Source organism: Coturnix japonica, chromosome 4 (assembly GCF_054131305.1).
Source record: "Coturnix japonica strain WE chromosome 4, WE-NBRP24, whole genome shotgun sequence".
NCBI classification, from domain to species: Eukaryota; Metazoa; Chordata; class Aves; order Galliformes; family Phasianidae; genus Coturnix; species Coturnix japonica.
In genome coordinates, this window is record NC_140666.1 from 83,115,644 (window position 1) to 83,133,637 (window position 17,994).

Below are 17,994 nucleotides of genomic sequence, written 5' to 3' on the forward strand. Positions count from 1 at the left end.
AAGAATTTCCCCCCTACAAATACAAAGCTTGCATGGAAATTTGGTCAGAAAGTGCAGAATTTTATCCTGGAAGAACTGCATAGCGTGTCCCACCTGCCCCCCTCCTACTTGCCTTCAGGAGGCATCAGAGAAACCTGCTGCTGGGTTACGCCAACACTGCTGAACAGAAGGGCTGTTTGGTGCTGGGAAATGCAAAGGGCCTCTCCCTTGAAGCTGCTGAAGAAGTCCTTTGGAGACTTGGCTCTCTTGCACAGCACATTCCTGTTCCTCTGAGGTACTTTTTAATTATGGCTGCACTTGTGTTTTGTGTCCATAGATAAAATGAATGCTTCAGTCCTCAATTCTCACTCAAGAACCCTTGAATTAAATAGAAAATGGATAATTTTTACCTCCTGCCATGTTATCTGATGGCCCGAATGCCAAATTTTTGACACGATTGCTTACAAAAAAATCATATTCAAGAGGGCTGAAACCTAATTCTTCTAATTGTGAAGTTAGAAGAGCTCTACTTACCACAATTACACTTAAAGCATTAAAGCACATACTCAGCAAGTTCAAGTGAGACTGCACAAAATAGGTGAGTTGGCATTGGAAGTTTATCCACTTCAGAAATATGTACATTTGTATTAAAAAAAAAAAAGAAAATTAACATTAACATTTACATATTTGCAAGCCCTATACAGGTAAAGACAGTGTTATGGTTTATATGTACTGGATTACATGAGTATTTTTACAGCTCACAAGTGTATAACTGCAAACAAAAATAACAGAATTAATACCTGAATTTGGCCCCATAGTATATTGTAAGTATGAATGTCATGACAGTATGAGTCAGTTATTCCTACAGAGAGAAAAATAACTTGTAAACAGTACATATAAATACTGTAAGGAAACGAGAGCTTGCCTAAAATACAGGTGCATATGTCTAAAATCCAACACTTTTATGAGTGCTCTGTTGAGTGAGCTTTCTTTGTGGAGCAAATCACATCAGTGAACCATGGGGATACTTAAAGTAAAATGAATTACAAATGTGATATATCTGATATTCAACAGAATCTGAAATTTAAGTACTGCACATTCTTTAATTTATGCTCACAAAAAACGTTTATTATAGTGGGATCAGAAAGCAAATGATTGTTATTGTGCTTATCGGTCTCAGGCAAAATGTAGGAATTAAGGCAAGAACTTCTGGCCCTATGTGAGGTCCTATAATTACAGCTTATTAAGAAAAATCCCTTAGGGATTAAATCCTATTTTATGATTTTCATAAAACGAAATTCTTATTCTGTAACATTTTAATGTTTTTAAAGCTGTGACCACTTAATAAGACTAAACCTGACATGCATAACCTTCGTAAAGGTAGCAGAAAAGAGGAATTTAAGGATTCAATCTGATAGAAACCAGATAGCTTGTCCTGTTTCAAGAGTTACAGCAAATTATTCTTTCTTTATTAAGCCTCACGAGCATGATTAAATATAATAATTTGACAGTACTTCTGAATTAACCAAAGTCAGCAGAATATCCTTCTCTTTACAAAAATTCAGGAGTAGGGCAAATTCAGAACCACCAGGCCCTTGTGTTTAGAACACCCGTCCCCATGATAATAGGGAACAAACATAACAAGCACCCTGCAAACACCTACAATTGATAGTGCTGACAGTACATTAAAAATTAATTTTATCTTGCTTGCATTTGCTTTGATCCAAGAGAGATTTTAATAATGAAAAAATTAGTAGAGTTCTACAAAAAGTAGACTAGAACAAGATGCTCTGCACTGGAACAGAAGAGAGTGCAACTGGCTGACAGCCCGATCCTCACAAAGTGACCACAACATTGTATAGAATAATTGTAACATCACAATAATTACAGCTTTTTCTTGTGTTTTAAAAGCCTTCTGGTTCTGAAATAAGGAATAGGACTCCCATTAAAACCAAATCAGCATTACCCTAGACCTCCCTGAAGTGTTCTTAAGTAATTCATATGACGCCATAACCCTACCCGTTGGATAGTACCCCAGTGCTGATTACTGTGGACACTGTAATCACAAATTATATTTATGTATCAAATGACTTAGAAAACATGAAATTCTCAATCGTCTTTACCTGTAGTAAACCAAGTTATCTGCACAAAAGACTTCATTATTTACACATCAGCTGTACAAGTTATACAAGTTCAGCACCAGCCCTGACTTAAGGTGTAAAAACCTCCAAGTCAGAATATTAGTATTCCCTGTCACAATTCTGATGTATTCTCAGAAGTTTCCCTCTTCTCTGTTGGTTGTATTCACAACACTTTTTTGATCATGTGGACGTGGTTCTCCTCCACATTCCAAGGAGATGAGCAATAGCAGCAGTTTCATAAGAAGGTGCAGTTGTTGCAGATGGCCTTCACAGTACGGTCTGTTCAGATCTTTCGGAGAGAAAGGCACAAAATCCACTGATCTGCATCTTAAAACTTTACCAAGAGTTCATTAAGTGTAGGCATAGTTCACATGAGAACAAATGGTTGAAATAAACTCAGGTTCTGTGTGCAAACAGCGGGAAATCCAACAGTGGCAGAAGTCCACATTTAATTCCAAGACAGCAGAGAACCCATTTTTCCTCAGTGTCAGTGAATTATGCCGGCCCTGTCACCTTGGTTTAGAGTACCCATAAGGACACTGAAGAATCAGGCTGCCGTGACTAGGTAGGACATGAGTGCTGTAGTATTCAACCAAACTCCCCATGTTCAGAAACATGATGTCTGCATCCAGGTAGAATTTACAGTCCTGTGGTAGAACAGAAACATACACAGTCACTGGCAGCAATATTTCCTACTCAATGTTTAATGAGAAAAGAAAAAAAACACCCAACGAACACTGACAACAAGAAGTAAAACACACTATCAGAACTAGGATCTTTCCATCAAGCTGCTGCTTTGCAAGCTTCTCACTTAGACAAATAAGTCCAAATTAAACTCAAGAGCTTCATAGTCCTTCCCCTAGAATGGAACTGGGGCTGATATTTAGATTTGGACATTTGACAGCCACTTTGTCTTTTGTACAGTACAGCAATCAAAAAGCCCAGATCTGATCACTTAAATTCTCAATCTGGAACAAATACCTGTAAAGCAGCTTACATTTACTTTTAGGGCTGGGGTAAGTTTGACTTGTTAACTGTGATACATATGCATATACTTGCACATTATATGTATACAATATCATACAGATGTAAACATATACAAAAGCTTCATATACAGGAGAGCCACTCACCTTTTCAAATATTCTGTAGTTTCTCACTTTTTCTGCAGATTGATCCCATACAACTAATACCTTAACAATGAAAAGTGCAACAAAAATCAGTTTACACTGATAAGCTCAAAGTCAATGTATAATTAAGGAATTATTTACAACCAGCTGACTGGCCTATTAAAAAATCACTGAAGATATAATAGCAATTGTTTCAGTACTTAACAGTAAGCAAGAAGATCTAAGTACTTTTAACATGTAAAAATACAGCATCTCTAAATCCAGAAGGTTTTTGTAGGGGTAGATTCTGCAATTGCAAGTTACCTTTCCAGCCTTAGTAGATGAGTTCCTAATGCAGTATAATCCATTCTGTGGCTGTCCCTTTGGGCTAGTAGCTTTAAATATCCTAAAATAAAAACAGTGCAATATTTACATATGTTACTTATCTGATCCAGGAAACATTAACATGTAGCTTCTTGTATTCACAGAATTATAGGAACAGGAAGGGACCACTGGAGATCATCTAGTCCAGTCACCCCCACCTTACTAAAGTAGGTTGCACAGGAAAGCATCTTCTTCAACTGGGGAGCCCAGAACTGGACACAGCACTCCAGATGTGGACTCAGCAGGGCAGAGTAGGAGCAGACCATCACCTCCCTCAACCTGCTGGCCACGCTCTTCTTAATGCACCCCAGGATAACCCTACCCTTTTTGGCCACAAGGGCACACTGCTGCCAATTCTTTATTACAAATCTGTTTCAGTTGTAATAATTTATATTACATCACATTGGACAGAATTTTACTGTTCTAGCATATCAATCAGTGATGTGTCACAGAAGATTTGGCTTTCTGTCCCCTTAGCATCCTGGCAGAACAATCATTTCCTTAGGGGGTAGGATCATTTTGTAAGTACTATGTTTTCTCAACTGATACACAAGCACTGAACTATCTCTGCTGGAAAGCAATTTCCACATTCAAGTGATTCAAATATATCCCCATGCTTTTAAACAGAAATTATATATCTCAAAATGATTTTAAACTACTGTTCAACACAGATACTTATAGGATTTTAAGTAACTTGAAAGCCACATCTACCTTTCAACTTCTAAGGATTCAGAGGTATTAAGAAATATTGAAGTAGGCAACTCAACCTGTAGGAAAATACAAAGAAATTAAGTGACCATGAAGGACAATGAAAATACAAAATACTAACATGGTATCCAAACAAGCTACAGCTGCTGATATCTGAATTTGTTAATAATGTTTTAATCTGAACTTGACATTTCTTCCTCCTGTATACCAATGACTACAATCCAGAATTAATAAAGGCATTCCTTAAATCTACAAATCACAAAGAGCTGCATGTTCAGAAGGTTCTTTTCTCCCCCGCCCCCTTCTCCCCTCCCGCCCCCAGACACGTCTCAGAGCTCTCCCATAGAGAAAGCAGGAAAAATGGTCTTTTAAAAAAAATATATCATCTGTTTGTTCTTACTTTTTCATAGTCATCATCAGAATCATCATTCACTTGATTTGGCTTGGAGGGCAGCGCTGGTTTTTCAAATGAGAAGCTTCTAAAACTCTGCCCATCTGGTGGTGATCTCCTGGCAGAAACAGAACAAAAACTGAAGGACAACTCCAATGAAAACGGAACAAATATACCAAGCACTGAAATGGTAATAAAACTGGAACATAAGGACTTATCAGCTCAAGAATCACAGAACAATGTAGCTTGAAAGGGACGGCTGTAGATGATTTAGCCCACGCTCCTGCACACAGCAGGTCCAAACAGCCCAGGCAGCTGTGTCTGGTTGAGTATCGCCAAGGATGGAAACTAAAGGCTGAACTAACCCAAATCTCTCAGCCTCTCCTCACGTATCATGTGCCCAAACATCTTGGTGGATGGACTCACTTCCATGAATCAATCAATCTCTCTTCCTTGTACGGCATTTAAAGAGTTTTTCATTCCTTCTCTAAAGCTGCACAATCCAGCAGACAAAAACATTTCCAGCTGCCTAAACAGCACAGCTAGTTGCACCTCCCTTCATAAAGCTGATCTTAACCATTTCCTGTCTCCATAGAGGTCTAAAATCATTTTTTGAGGTTCACTGACTTTCTGACATAAAGGTTTATTTGATACTGGGACGTATTTTCACACTTACTGTAACTGGGGACATGGAGGCTTCTCTGGTCTAGGTTTAGGTACAGGATGCTGGTGGCCTGGCACGGGTGGCTTTGGAAGCACTGGTGGCACAAACAGTCCCGGTTTACCATGTTCTCTTGGCACTTTGGTTTCTACTGTTTTTTCAGTTATCTGGGACAACTTGGGTTTATTGCTCGGCAGTGGAGGAGGAGTCCGTGGTGAAAGGTTTAAGGATTTTAGCTTCTCGCATCCTTCTGGAGTAGTGAGAACGTGAGATAGAGGGAGAGGTTCCGGAGGCAGTGAGGAAGGTTCTTTGACACAAAAAGGCTTCTTGAAAAGAGGTAATGGGGGTACAGGAGGTGGCTGTTCGCTTGGTCTTCGGCTGGAAGACTGAATCTTTAGGTTAGGTTCAGCTCGGCATTGTAACTGGGGCTCTCTCACACCGAAGAAATCATCTGACTTGATCTCAGGTAAGCTCCTTTTTGGAGGTGGTGGTGGTGGTGCTGACCCAGCAGTTTTTCCACTAAAGGAATGTGACCTTGACTCTGAGTAGGCAGCTTTTCGGACATGAGGGACCGGTGGCGGTGGGTAGGCTGGGGGCAGGACCATATCTGCACAAAGAAAATACCCAATGTTGGAAATAAAGGGAAAAAGACTACTGAAAAAGCATTACCCCCTCCCTCCAGACTGGTGACCACATACAGGTCCTTCAGGGCAGCAGACCCTCCAGAAACTGTTACTTCTGTTACTAGGTTCTTTTCACCCTAAATGCCTCTCAAGATTTGATACCTATGCCTTTCATTGGTTAATTTGCCACCTGAAGTGCTTAAGGTATGATTAAGGAGAAACAGCGATCTGACATCCTACACAAACTGATCTTCATTGCCAGCATTTTCTGGAGGGAATAGAGGCAATCACATACCATCTTTCACTATGTCAGAAGTATCTGGTTGCAAGTAGGACTCATCATCTTCCTCCTGGTCATAATCTGCAAGTAAAAATCCACGTGTCAGTCTCAGATAACCACCTCTCTGCTATTCACAGCATGCATTTTCTTACATTTTGACATCAACCAAGAAAGCCATTGCTTACAACAGTGAATGAAGAACACAGCATGCTTGTTTGTCTCCATCTTTGAAATTCAAATGCACCTTCTGGTGTGACACTTTGTAGTGGCAACGCCATCCTCAGAACAATTCAGATGGGTTACAGAGGCACAACTACAATCTGATATACTTAATGAACAAGCTGGAAAAATAAAAACTCAACAACCCAAAAGCAACCCTGCCACAGAAACACAGTTTTATGACCTTGCAGTTTAGGTGCCTAAGAAAGCCCCATCACCTTCAAAACATTACGAATTATGTTGCCTTGCTCTGGGAACAAAACACGCCACAACAAATGACTTCAGTATTGTCTCCAAGTCAAAATAATCAAGACATGAAAAGCACGCTGCCTCTGGGCAGTAATTTTTCATCACTGACTATGATACGAGCCTTAAGGACAATATGTACTACTTCCTTAGAGAAAGAGATTCAGTGGGGGCTGGGGAAAATGCTAAGGTTAAGCTGATAAAAATCAGTTAACTGTTATAATAATTATCCTTATTTAGGCTCCCAGGCCTCTCCAAACATAATTCATATTGTATACAACCCTTCTCTCCCATAAACACCAATGTTCTAAACTGCAATCCTATACAAAATGCTGATGAGTGTTTTCCTCTGCTTTGCAACAATTCAAACGGATTTCCTACAAACTCCCTTATTTTATCTTTTGTCCTAGTCAGGAAAAACAGTCAGGAATTTCCCGTCAGGAAATCAGAGCTCTGGCTCCAATCAACCCTACCCTGAGAAACCTGAAAGGGCAGAAAATGCCTACTAAAGGAACTGCTGGATCATGAAGCAAGTCTTCTCATGTTGGACCGTACTGTGTTTCTTGACTAAGAAGTTAGCTGCTTGAAATGCACTGTGAATCTCAATCTGACAGGCTTTCTGTAAAATCCCCGTTTCTATCTAAAAACTAAACACAGCCAGAATTGTTACAGCAAGTTATCAAACTGAATTAAAATAAGAAGAATGCTAAGAATGAGACTCCTCGAGCCTTACTTTAAAAAGTTACTCAGTTTGAAAGTCATTGAAGAATGTTATCCAACACGTCCCACTAAGGCCATTCATTTGTCCAAAGCAAGATCTTCCTGAACTGGGAGGAGTTCTTGTTTGTACTAAGCAATTTAAAGTTGCATTATTAGGGGTGATATTAAGATCACATTGTCAGACACCTCCTGGCCAGGCCTGAATTTCTTTAGTTACCACTTATTTTTTAGTAACAGTTTTACAACACAGACTGTTTCTGACTTCAAACTACAACAACTCTATGTACCTCATAAAAATAACCATTTTTAGTTCTTAGTTGCAACCTAGATCATACAGTCTGCTCGAACTACTGGAATAGTTCCTGCAGAATCCAGAAGGAAAACAAGATTAAAAATAAAAGCATTTATCTATGTCTAAAAATTCTCACCTTCATTATCTGCTGAATGATGAGAATACTTGATATCAATGGGACGTTCTACTGAGCCATAGAAACTGTCTGCATCAGAACCAGAGTCACTGCAAAAGAAAAGCAAGTCCTGTTTGCATCACTGTGTTAGAGGGCTTGGACCAATAAAGACATCTGTTAGCAAGACTGCAGCACTGGAAAGTAATGCTGGAAAAGCAGAAGCAATCTATTCCTCCATCAATAGCTAAATCAGTTGCTGCTGTTAATATTTTTCTCTGTTTTACACAAAACTGACAACTTAATTTCTCTTTGTAAAATGATTTGTTTGTCCTTCAATCTATCTTTTAGGTGGGCCCTTCATTCTTGGAGCCTATTGCAGCTGTTATTACTTAGCAGGAAATAACTTGTAGGTGCAAAGAGCCAAGAACAACATTATTGAGAGCTAAAGAGAAGAGGGGGAAAAGGCAAATGAAGAGATTAATGTCTCATACCTGAATTCTGTTACTGTTTCTTTCTTATCATGATAGTGATCGATTTCCCTCCTCAGGGATAGCATCCAATTCTAAATAAATAGATCCACAACATTCAACACATTAATCTTTACATCATCACACAGAGATGCACAGTATCTTTCTCCTGTAAGACCAGAGCGACTGTGTAAGTGAAATAACATTTATCCACACCTTTATATAAATCTTGAAAGGACTTGCTAGTCAAAATGTTTTGACTATTGAAAATCCTACAGGAATGTATTAAAATATTCAACTTTTGATTAGTGAATTTCCAGCTGTTACTCCTAAATCCAGGTACCTGCTCATAGACTGTGTACGGGTAGGAGATTTCACTGAACAAGTTTTCATACTTAATCAGAAGTTCACCATACAAATATTAATTCCCTGGCTAAAAACCAGGAATACGAAGAACTGTAACATCTATGATGCCACTTTTAACCATTCCCTATACTACAACAAATTACTAATTGTAAAACTTCAGGCATTATTTCAGAAGAGTCCAAAGAACCAGATGTACAGACTTTGGTTACAGCTGCATGACCAGCTCACGTAGATTTTGGGGAAGCCCAAGATCCAGTTTCTTCATTTGTAATATGATGTCCCTTGAAGTAGAAAATACCTTTCTTTCATCTTCAGAAGAAGCAGAAAAAAACCACGTCCTGTGCTTCTTGCTAATGTGAACTAACTTGAAAGGAAACACGTTGCTTGATGTCGTCTCCTCAGCTGCCCGCATAACCCTGGGAAACAGAAGAACCAATATACAGAAATCCCTTCATCTGTGAAGTTAATTCTGCTGTACAAGTCACAGCTCAGAAAGCAGTTTTACCAGCCTGCTCTACCTGGATGGAAATAATCCCCAAGATCAGCAACAACACCTCACCAAAACACTAACATGGGCAATTGTAACTCTTCTTCATTGAAGCAAAGCAATGCTTTGCTAATTTTAAATTGTAAGTTATAGTGGTTTGGTTCTTTTAATCTGTCCTGAAACAAAGCAGCAAAAGGAACCGTAAGTTACTTCATCTGCTAATTTAAGACCAATAGAGATGTTACTATGGAAAATAACCATTGTATGTCTGGGAGGGATGACAATGATTCCCACATCCTGAGCCACCAGAACATTCAGCACTGTCTCATGTGCCGTCCACTCTTGAAATATAAAGGCTACTGAATGAAATCCGAAAGACAGAAGTCCAGGGGAGCCTTAGAGTAACTTGCTTGCATGTACTCTTATGGAACTGCCCAGTCTAACAAGTGAAAATTTCTTTCACTTGAAGCTTTTATTCAGCAGTGCTTCTGTCTGTGCATAACATTAACTATGAGCAGGTCCCATTTCTACAACCAGGGTGGTTGCAGATACGCAGTTAAGTAAAAAGCAATAAGAGTTCCCACGAATTACAAAATCCATAGCATTTTTCATAATATCATGATTACAGAAGCTGGTATCATGGCCATATTATAGCAGCATTCCTAGCAGATACCCTGCTGTGGCAGCCAGTTAAAAGACCTTCCCACCACAATGAGAGAGATTTCCTTATCCTAAAGGTCTGAGAGCATTATGCAGTGCAGGAACAACAAGCACATTTACGAACACAATAAACTGCAGCGGTTAGGACCAACAACAGCTCATTTCTCTACATTCTACATCTTCCTTGTCTTTTCTTAGCATCATATTCAACACCAATTTCCTGAGGTTAATGCTGAGTGCAGTCTGTAGGCTCAGTACATGCGCACTCAGAGAGATTCTGATGGACTTGAAAGCCATTTATTTTTGTCTTCAACTTAAAAAGCAAACGTTAAAATTTATAATGCCTAGTGTAAAGAGTCAGATATTTTGCACATGTATGTTCTCATTTTATTACTCCTGTAATTGATTCAATTTTGACGCCGAGTGTTACTGAATCAGGAACTTTACTTTGCCCAAAGGAATACATCTCTGTGTGTGCAAAGTCCACATTAAATAAGGAACAAACACAAACCCAATGCAGAGCAATTACAAACAACGAAGGGTATACGCTTGCACAGCACTGGAATCACACACACAATTTGAAAGGAATTTGTCTCTTGGAATGTGAGACCAGTGCTTGACCAAAACAACAAACATTGCTGAATTAACTACTCAAAATGAAAGGCAGCTCCTACCCCCATTAAGTACAAGGGCTTAAAGCATTAAGTTCTGGCACTCACCTGTTGTAACCATTCAAAGAAAATGCACCCTGTGGAGATGCAGATGTGCTGGTCTTGAAGTAGTAAATGCATCCCTCATGGATAATAACAAATCTCAGTGGCCCTGATAAAGAAAAAAAGCAAGTAAGATACAAATCCAAAGGCAGCACGTTCCTCAATTCTAGAATAATAGCTGTATGCAAGTTAGGATGCCAAGTGGATTTAATTAATCCTTATAGAAGGGCACAAAGCAGAGGAGTGGCAGCTGGCTGCTGACCAGTCACATGAAGCTCTTCAAAAGAAACCCCAGACTGCAAGCCTGACCTCCACCTTTCTCTGGAGGAACAAGTTAACATAAGAGTACAGCCTGAAACAAGGTAAGAGGAATACAAACATGGGCTACAAATAGCTATTTAGATCAACATATTACAATTTGGGGTGAACATATCTCCTCCTTTCTTCTTAAAGGTGACAGAATATACATGCATAAAGCTGGTAATAAAGTGCTTCTTTCTTTCAAACTAAGTGCCAACTCTCCTTTCGCCTTTATCAAAGACAGTAATCTTTGCCCTTAGTTGTATAAACACAGCTTAGTTGTAAACAGGCATTGGAAATAACTAGAATACAAATTAAACTCCACTGAACTTACACTTTAAGATCTGCAGCTGAGTGCCTCCCTTTTTATGAAGATAGCCCGATTTGGTCACTCCTCCAGGCATCGTCAAAAGGTTTTGTGCTCCAATTGCCTTCATTGGGACTGGCCAGACTTGTTCCTCTGAGGCCATCTTCCTGCAATTTAGAATAATTAATTAAGAGCAGTTTCAAAGTTAGATTTTACTTCAGGAAATGAGGACTGAGAAACAAAGCTTGTTTCCTTAACCAAGTTTTCCAAACAACTAACATGGTTCAGCAGCCAAGTATGCAGGACAGACGCGTGCTCATAGGTTCCAGGAAGTTTGTGAGGTATAAAAAACACAGCGCAGAAAGTCCCGATTTATTTTTATACAGTTCTCAAATGTGACTGACAGCGGTCAAAGAAATTGAAGAGTGCTTAATAAATGTTATTTGGCTATTTATATCTTAAACCTGTCTCAGATGATAACACCAAGACTAGAAAGAAAATCAGTTTCTTCTCTAAAGCTTCATACCACACATGGGCACTGAGTGTAGTTTTCTGTACAGCAAGGGAACCAACGGTCAGATCAACCACATGCAGTGATTAATAACATGCTTCCCACATTTGTATGTTTTATTCTAACTACTAGCATCAGGGTGTAATCTTATACTGAACATCATACATGACAATGCAAATCAAATCCATCTCAGATTGCTGCAGGATGTCTTCACTCATACATCCGTTATTAATGCCATGTTCCACCAAATACCTACGCAGTTCCCACTGTTACTGCCACCACCTTACACAGGTCCAAGAAATGGACCTATAATATTTAAGAACTTGAGAATTACTAAAATAGTAAAAAGTATTAAATCTAAAACCAAAACAGAAAATGAAATCTTCAAATAATTTCTCCACATCTTGCAGAAGAGTCAGAGGGTAACAGGGCATCAACCAGCAGGCTACTAATGCCAAGCTACACTGCAGTACTAAGAGTCATTATTTCCTTGAAACGAGGAACACAAAGGCAAGTCTTGGGCAAATTTCATTACTTAAGAGCTAGTACATCGACATTCAAACATTTGAAACTAATTTACGATTAAATGATTTCAGTCTGTTTCTAATTAAATTCAGAAAAAGAGATGAAGCAAAAGTTGCAACTTCTTATTCAGCCAGATATACCCTGGTCTCAGATTCCTTCATCTGACTCTAGCGTTAGTCTCAGTGCCAGCCAATGGTTTGAAGATCATCACGGGTTTGTTTTTAAATAGCAAAGAGCAAAAGAAAGGACTTCAGCACTTCCCCACTGGAATTAAGCAATAATCTCAGTGTTAGACTGACTTAGATTGAAAACATTTCAGAAGAGGCAGAGTTAAGTACCTCAGGGAGGTGATCCAAAACAACCACAAGCTGAGATTCTAGGAAGGCAACAGCAAACACTGGGGACAAGGGTATCCCTCCCTGGGTAAATACAGAAAGCACAAGTATTTGCCTAGGTCATGGCAGCCTTAAACATGGATAGCTGCTGGAAAGCCACAATAGCTGGAAGACAACAAAAACATTGCATGGGAACAGAGAAACAAGCGGGTAAAGAATCCAGTTCTACAGCGCAGACAGTACAGGACTTAACCAAAAGGAAGGACAACAAAGTATCAGGTTCTGCTTCCTCTTCTCAAGGATCATTCCTTATCTTTGCAGATTTACAATAAAACAGTTCTGAAAGCAAACCCTCAAACTTCCCCATCCACCTGAGCGAATCAAGGAGGTGTGGCTGAACTCCCTGCAGGCAAGTACATATTCCACCTAAAACACAGAGCTTTCCCTTCAGTTTAACTATGGGTATTTTCTGGATTCCACTGTAACTTTTCCCACTTCCTATTCTCATATGTAGGCTGGGGCTGCAGTTCCTGACACACAGGGTATGTGTGTATAATCTGGTATTCCAGATTGAAACATTTGAAATAGCTCTCTTAAAGCAACACTTTGAATCTATTCCCAAGCAGATTGGTTTTTATTTTGTTTTATTTTGAGCGTACAAAACAATCCTAGAAGGACACTAACTGCTGCTCTGCATCCTGCTGCTGGGAGAAAGCTGTCAAAACAAAATATCCCCGGGATCTTTATTTTAGGGGTGGGATGAAAGAAGAACTGATGCTCTTGAAGGTTTTCCTGGTGTTAGCATCCATAATATAGTTGTCTTTAGCTCCCTAAAATAGATCTTTCTACTTTTGATATTCCTCCTAAATGTTTTGTTTCTTTTTTGGTTTTTTTTTCCAGTCTATTATGTGAGGAACAGATCAATGCTCCATTACCAGGTATGGTCAACAGCAAGCACCAAAGTCACTGTAGAGCCTATTAGCTCCGTGATCATTAAGAATGAAAAGATATTTCCCAGATGCCTTTTTAATACTGTTATATTCTTGCCCTACAAGCCAAAGACCCCCTTACGTATTTTCATCCCAAGGTACATAAGCAAAGCCTCTTCCACTGAGCAGACAAGGAAGATAACAGGAGAGACCCACTAAGAGCCACCAGAGCCAGGCCACCCTCCCTCTCTGATGGCAGCCCTCTGTTACAAGATACCAGGTAACAATACCTGTGCTAATTCTTTCGTGCAATCTTCTAGTAAAAACCACATACTTTATTCCTCCCGTTCTTGTCATCAAGGGACTAGGTACATGTTTATAAATTTTCTCCATCAAGTTCCACACCCAGCACAAGTGCCTCGTAAATCAGCCTTCTCTTCCCTGAAACACTATTGAAATGAACCATCTGAGCCAGCAGAGGATGACAGCAGCAAAAGGCCTTGCACCACTTCCTTTCTCAGATGACCCCCACGGCAACTCTACGCCTCCGTGGGAGACAAGACTTTAAAGCATAGTGGGAGACACTGAAACAGCAGCTAATAGGACTTGCTTCATCACTCAACAGAGCTGAGACAGAGCAGTGCAGCTAACACTATTGAGCACGATACAATCAATACTGTAATTAATTCATACATGCAAACCGGTCTTCCAGACTTTGGCAAACCAAGCCAGTCCACAATGTACCCTGGAAGTATCAGTAAAGTCAGTCCAAGCCTATCCCATGAATACACCTTTCTCAAATACTATCAGAATGAACTCCTTCAGCCACATAACACATCTGGAACAGATTATGAAGGAGTGCTTATCCCTTTTGGCTTTACGAACTATTGGCATTCAGCCCAATTAAATTGATACAGGCTGATTCAACTAAGGACTGCATCCTAGAAGAGCCAGGAGTCCTTGTTCCTTGCTGAACCTCAGCAGAACATACAGCAGACGTGATCATCCCCACGCCTTGTAGTGTATAAGCCTAAAGACACATTAACCTCATTGCTGATGCTACAGCTGCCAAAAGTTGTCTTAAAAGTTCTCACTTGTTATAATAATATTTATGGACGGTACTGGAGGCCCTTTGGTCATGCTGAAAACTAAACAAGTATCCTGAACTGCAGTAAAAATTAAATCTGTTCTGGGTTTGTCACAAGAGTCTCAATGCAAATCATGTCTCAGAAACATTTTAATGCCATAACATCTCATAACATCCAATCTTTAAATACTGTTTTGAAAGTAAAACCCAGCATAGCAGGATGTGGATTTCCTTCTCACTGTGCGTGTAACTTACAGCAATGAACGCATTCCTGGTATAACGCAGGTGACTGAAGTTTAAGCATTCACAAAAGGCTGAACCAGAACTAAGGCAGCACATACAGAAAAACATAACAAAAGTTTTCCTCCTGTGCCCTCTGCAATGCTGAGCACAAACGAGTTCTCCAGTTCAACCACCTACATACCAACCATCTGTACAACTGCTTTCTGCAAAAAATCCAGGTCTCATTTCCATTATTTAATAAATATTCCCAGTATTTCTGAAATACTCTGCCACATTTCTCCCCCTTTTCTGAGTTACACATCGCATTTCTTAACACTCCCAACAGCCCCTTTCACAATAGTTGCTCAAAAGAATGAAGCGTAGCACAAACACTGAGAAGAAATAAATCCAAAGGACAAAGGGAATAGAGAACTAAGCCTGACTGAGGTGCATGTTATAAGTTCACCCCGTTCAACTTGCTTTTCTTATCAGGTGAGCGTTTCCAACCAACTCTCTCTTTGTTTTTCCCCCTCCAATCCTTGGCCATTTTCTGCATAAGATGTAGCAGTAAAAAGCATTTTTCCTCGAGAAATTCAGCTTTCTTCTCTTAGTTATAATCTGCTCTCTACCTAAAAGAGGACAGATGACAGAAATACACGCACTCACCTTGACATCGTGCCCAGTCGACACATAGCTTTCCTGCTGACACTTTCACTGTATGTTAGTTTCCTTTGTGAGGACAAAGCCATTAGCAGCTGATAGCCCCTCTCAGGCATGACAGGAACATCGCTGTGCTCCCCTCCTTTTTGTGTATGGAAAGGCTGAGAGCGGCAGCGATAACTACTGTACACACAAAGGAGGAGCTGCGCCCCGACTGCTTGTACATCTGCACTGCAGCGTGGCCAAAAGGGACGCCTAGGCAATGACTTGTTTCCTTTGTTACTTCCTGTTTCCCCCCAGAGTCAGTGGGCAGCTCTGTCTTTGTCAGATTTCCCAATATCCCACAGAGGCTGTAAATCAAACTGTGTGTTACCTCAAGCCTCTGTGAGACACACTGTGGGGGATTTTCTAGCGCTCTCTTGCCTCTTCTTCACCTTCCCACCAACTGCTTTCCCATGGGAGAAAAAGAAGGTAGCCCCTCTCCCTTACAGTGTGCTCAGGCTCTGGAGCAGTTCTGGAGAAGGGCAAGGAATGTATGTGAGATCTGGAGCACGAGTTTTATGGAGAATGGCCGAGAGGATAGGGATTGTTCAGTCTGGAGAAGAAGAAGCTCAGGGGAGACCTTATTGCTCTCAATAGCACCCTGAAGGGAGGCTGTGGTGAGGTGAGAGTTGGCTCCTCTCCTGTGTAGTTAGTGATAGGACCAGAGGGAATGGCCTCATGTTGTGATAGAGGAGATTCAAGTTGGACATTAGTAAAAGTTTCTTCTCAGAAAGAGTGGTCAGGTGCCTGAACAGGCTGCCCAGAAATGTGACTGAGTATATAGAGGCGTTCAAGACACATTTAGGTATCATACTGAGGGACATGGTTTAGTGAGGAAATATTGGTGGCAGGTGGACGGTTGGACTGGATGATGTTGGAGGTCTTTTCCAACCTTGGTGATTGTGTGATTCCATGAAATTAATTCATCCCATGCACCATTAAATTGAAATAGACAGTTGATATTAAGAATTAACAGTGTTTTAAAGCAGTCCTTCTTCTCCCTGTTCTCTGCTATGTTATAATTGCTCTCTGCTATCTGGCATACTCTCCTAAACTTGCATTACTATCCTTCAGCCTGTATCTCCACCTCATTAAAAAAAAAAGCTATGATCAAAAGAGACAGCACTTAAGTAGATGTAACACTGCAGAACATCCATTCCAAACATCAGCCTGACACACTTCAGCCTTGGTTTTACCCTTCCAAAGTTTGCAGCCATAACACAATGCTCTCTGGGCTCTGCAGTCTCATTTTTAATTAATATTGCATACATTCAGTATGCTCCCAACGTACTACTTTTTCCATTCCAATCTTTCTGATGCTGCCCTCTTCATATACGCACTCACAGTTTTTCATTTCTACTTCCAAGATCCCCTTTCGATTTTTCTGGTGATTTCTAACACTGTCCAGATGGTCTTAGAGAATGAATACCATCAGAACAGAGGCCACTTCACATGTGCTCAGGCACAAGCTGGTGTTGTAGTGAGGAACAAGCACACACCAAAACCACCAAAGAGCGCTTGCATGTTTCACAGATGATCATTCATGTAGTAGAATGAAAATTCAGCCTAGCTTTCTAGACCAAACATTAATCAGAAGGGTTGCGTTTCAAAACTACAAATACAGAGCCTCAATAGACGCAAAATTGTAATGGGTTTTGATTAACATGCCTGTCACAGAAGAGTCCTCCTCCACAGTGCAAAATTCAGTTTTGCAAGGAATGCTGGCATATGGTTTTCAGACTACTGACCTTTATTTGTCCCCACAACATCAGTGAGGCCTTGCACCAACCCAGCTCAGGGTGAATTTCAACGAAAAGCAGTTGCTTCATCTCTCTGACATTATCAGATCTCATGGAGGAAGAACCGAAGCATCAAAAGCAACTTTACATTTGGTTTTCACTCCATTAGGACCACTGCTTGTGAATGACAGTCAGTCATCCCCACCAATGTTAATAACAGCTCTTGCTTGCAGTCAAAAGTAACCACGTCTACGCCAAGTTTACCGAAAGCAAGAGAATAAAAAGTGTCTCTCATGCTACAGTAACCTCACTGGTATTAATGCACTGGTTCAGCTGAGGTGTTGAACTATCTTCAGCGAGAGAGCTTCCTCTTACTGACCAATTTACAGGAAACTGCAAGAATGGACCACAGATAGAAGCAGACTGAGCAAGAGACAAGGCAGAAAAATTAACAAACCAACAAGAAGAACAAAAGAAAAGCACAAAACTCGCTTCTCTTCCACCAGAGCAAGTAGCCATCCTAGTGGTCAGGTTCCACTCAGAGTTCCATAAGAGTTCATATGTTATCTCTATGGTAAAAGTCTGTAGTATAGTACGGTAGGAAAGACAACCATATTTTGTTCTACTGGCGAACCAGCTTGAATAAGGAGCAGATTATTATAAGCTTTATTATTTTAGTGATTTAACCAAACAAGTTTAGACCAAGCTTTTAGATCACAGTGGGAAAACATCCAGTGTGTTGAGAGAGAACACATTTGTTAGCAGGATACTCTACAACT

At 40.2% G+C, this 17,994-nt stretch overlaps 1 protein-coding gene and 1 long non-coding RNA gene across 11 annotated transcripts in view; one reads left to right on the top strand and one right to left on the bottom strand.

Annotated features, from left to right (window-relative positions):
* LOC146761152 (uncharacterized) lies at nt 1–5,288 on the top strand. Its single transcript, XR_014945530.1, has 2 exons — nt 1–274; nt 4,729–5,288. It is a non-coding gene; the product is annotated as an uncharacterized LOC146761152 (long non-coding RNA).
* The window catches only part of SH3BP2 (SH3 domain binding protein 2), a 28,912-nt gene continuing 11,496 nt past the window's right edge, over nt 579–17,994 (bottom strand). For 5 of the 10 annotated variants that reach the window (XM_015862608.3, XM_085545796.1, XM_032444080.2 and 2 more), the window contains 12 exons: nt 11,193–11,332; nt 10,565–10,667; nt 8,997–9,114; nt 8,357–8,427; nt 7,887–7,975; nt 6,289–6,354; nt 5,386–5,977; nt 4,719–4,827; nt 4,322–4,377; nt 3,551–3,632; nt 3,251–3,310; nt 579–2,767 (listed from right to left, as the gene is read on the bottom strand). In XM_015862608.3, the coding sequence (XP_015718094.1) occupies nt 2,630–2,767; nt 3,251–3,310; nt 3,551–3,632; nt 4,322–4,377; nt 4,719–4,827; nt 5,386–5,977; nt 6,289–6,354; nt 7,887–7,975; nt 8,357–8,427; nt 8,997–9,114; nt 10,565–10,667; nt 11,193–11,328 (1,620 nt within the window). In that variant the 5' untranslated portion in view covers nt 11,329–11,332 and the 3' untranslated portion in view covers nt 579–2,629. Of the gene's footprint in view, nt 2,768–3,250; nt 3,311–3,550; nt 3,633–4,321; nt 4,378–4,718; nt 4,828–5,385; nt 5,978–6,288; nt 6,355–7,886; nt 7,976–8,356; nt 8,502–8,996; nt 9,115–10,564; nt 10,668–11,192; nt 11,333–12,539; nt 12,622–15,440; nt 15,733–17,994 lie in introns of those variants that run through there. The other 5 variants (XM_015862607.3, XM_085545795.1, XM_085545798.1 and 2 more) reach the window with 5 other exon arrangements.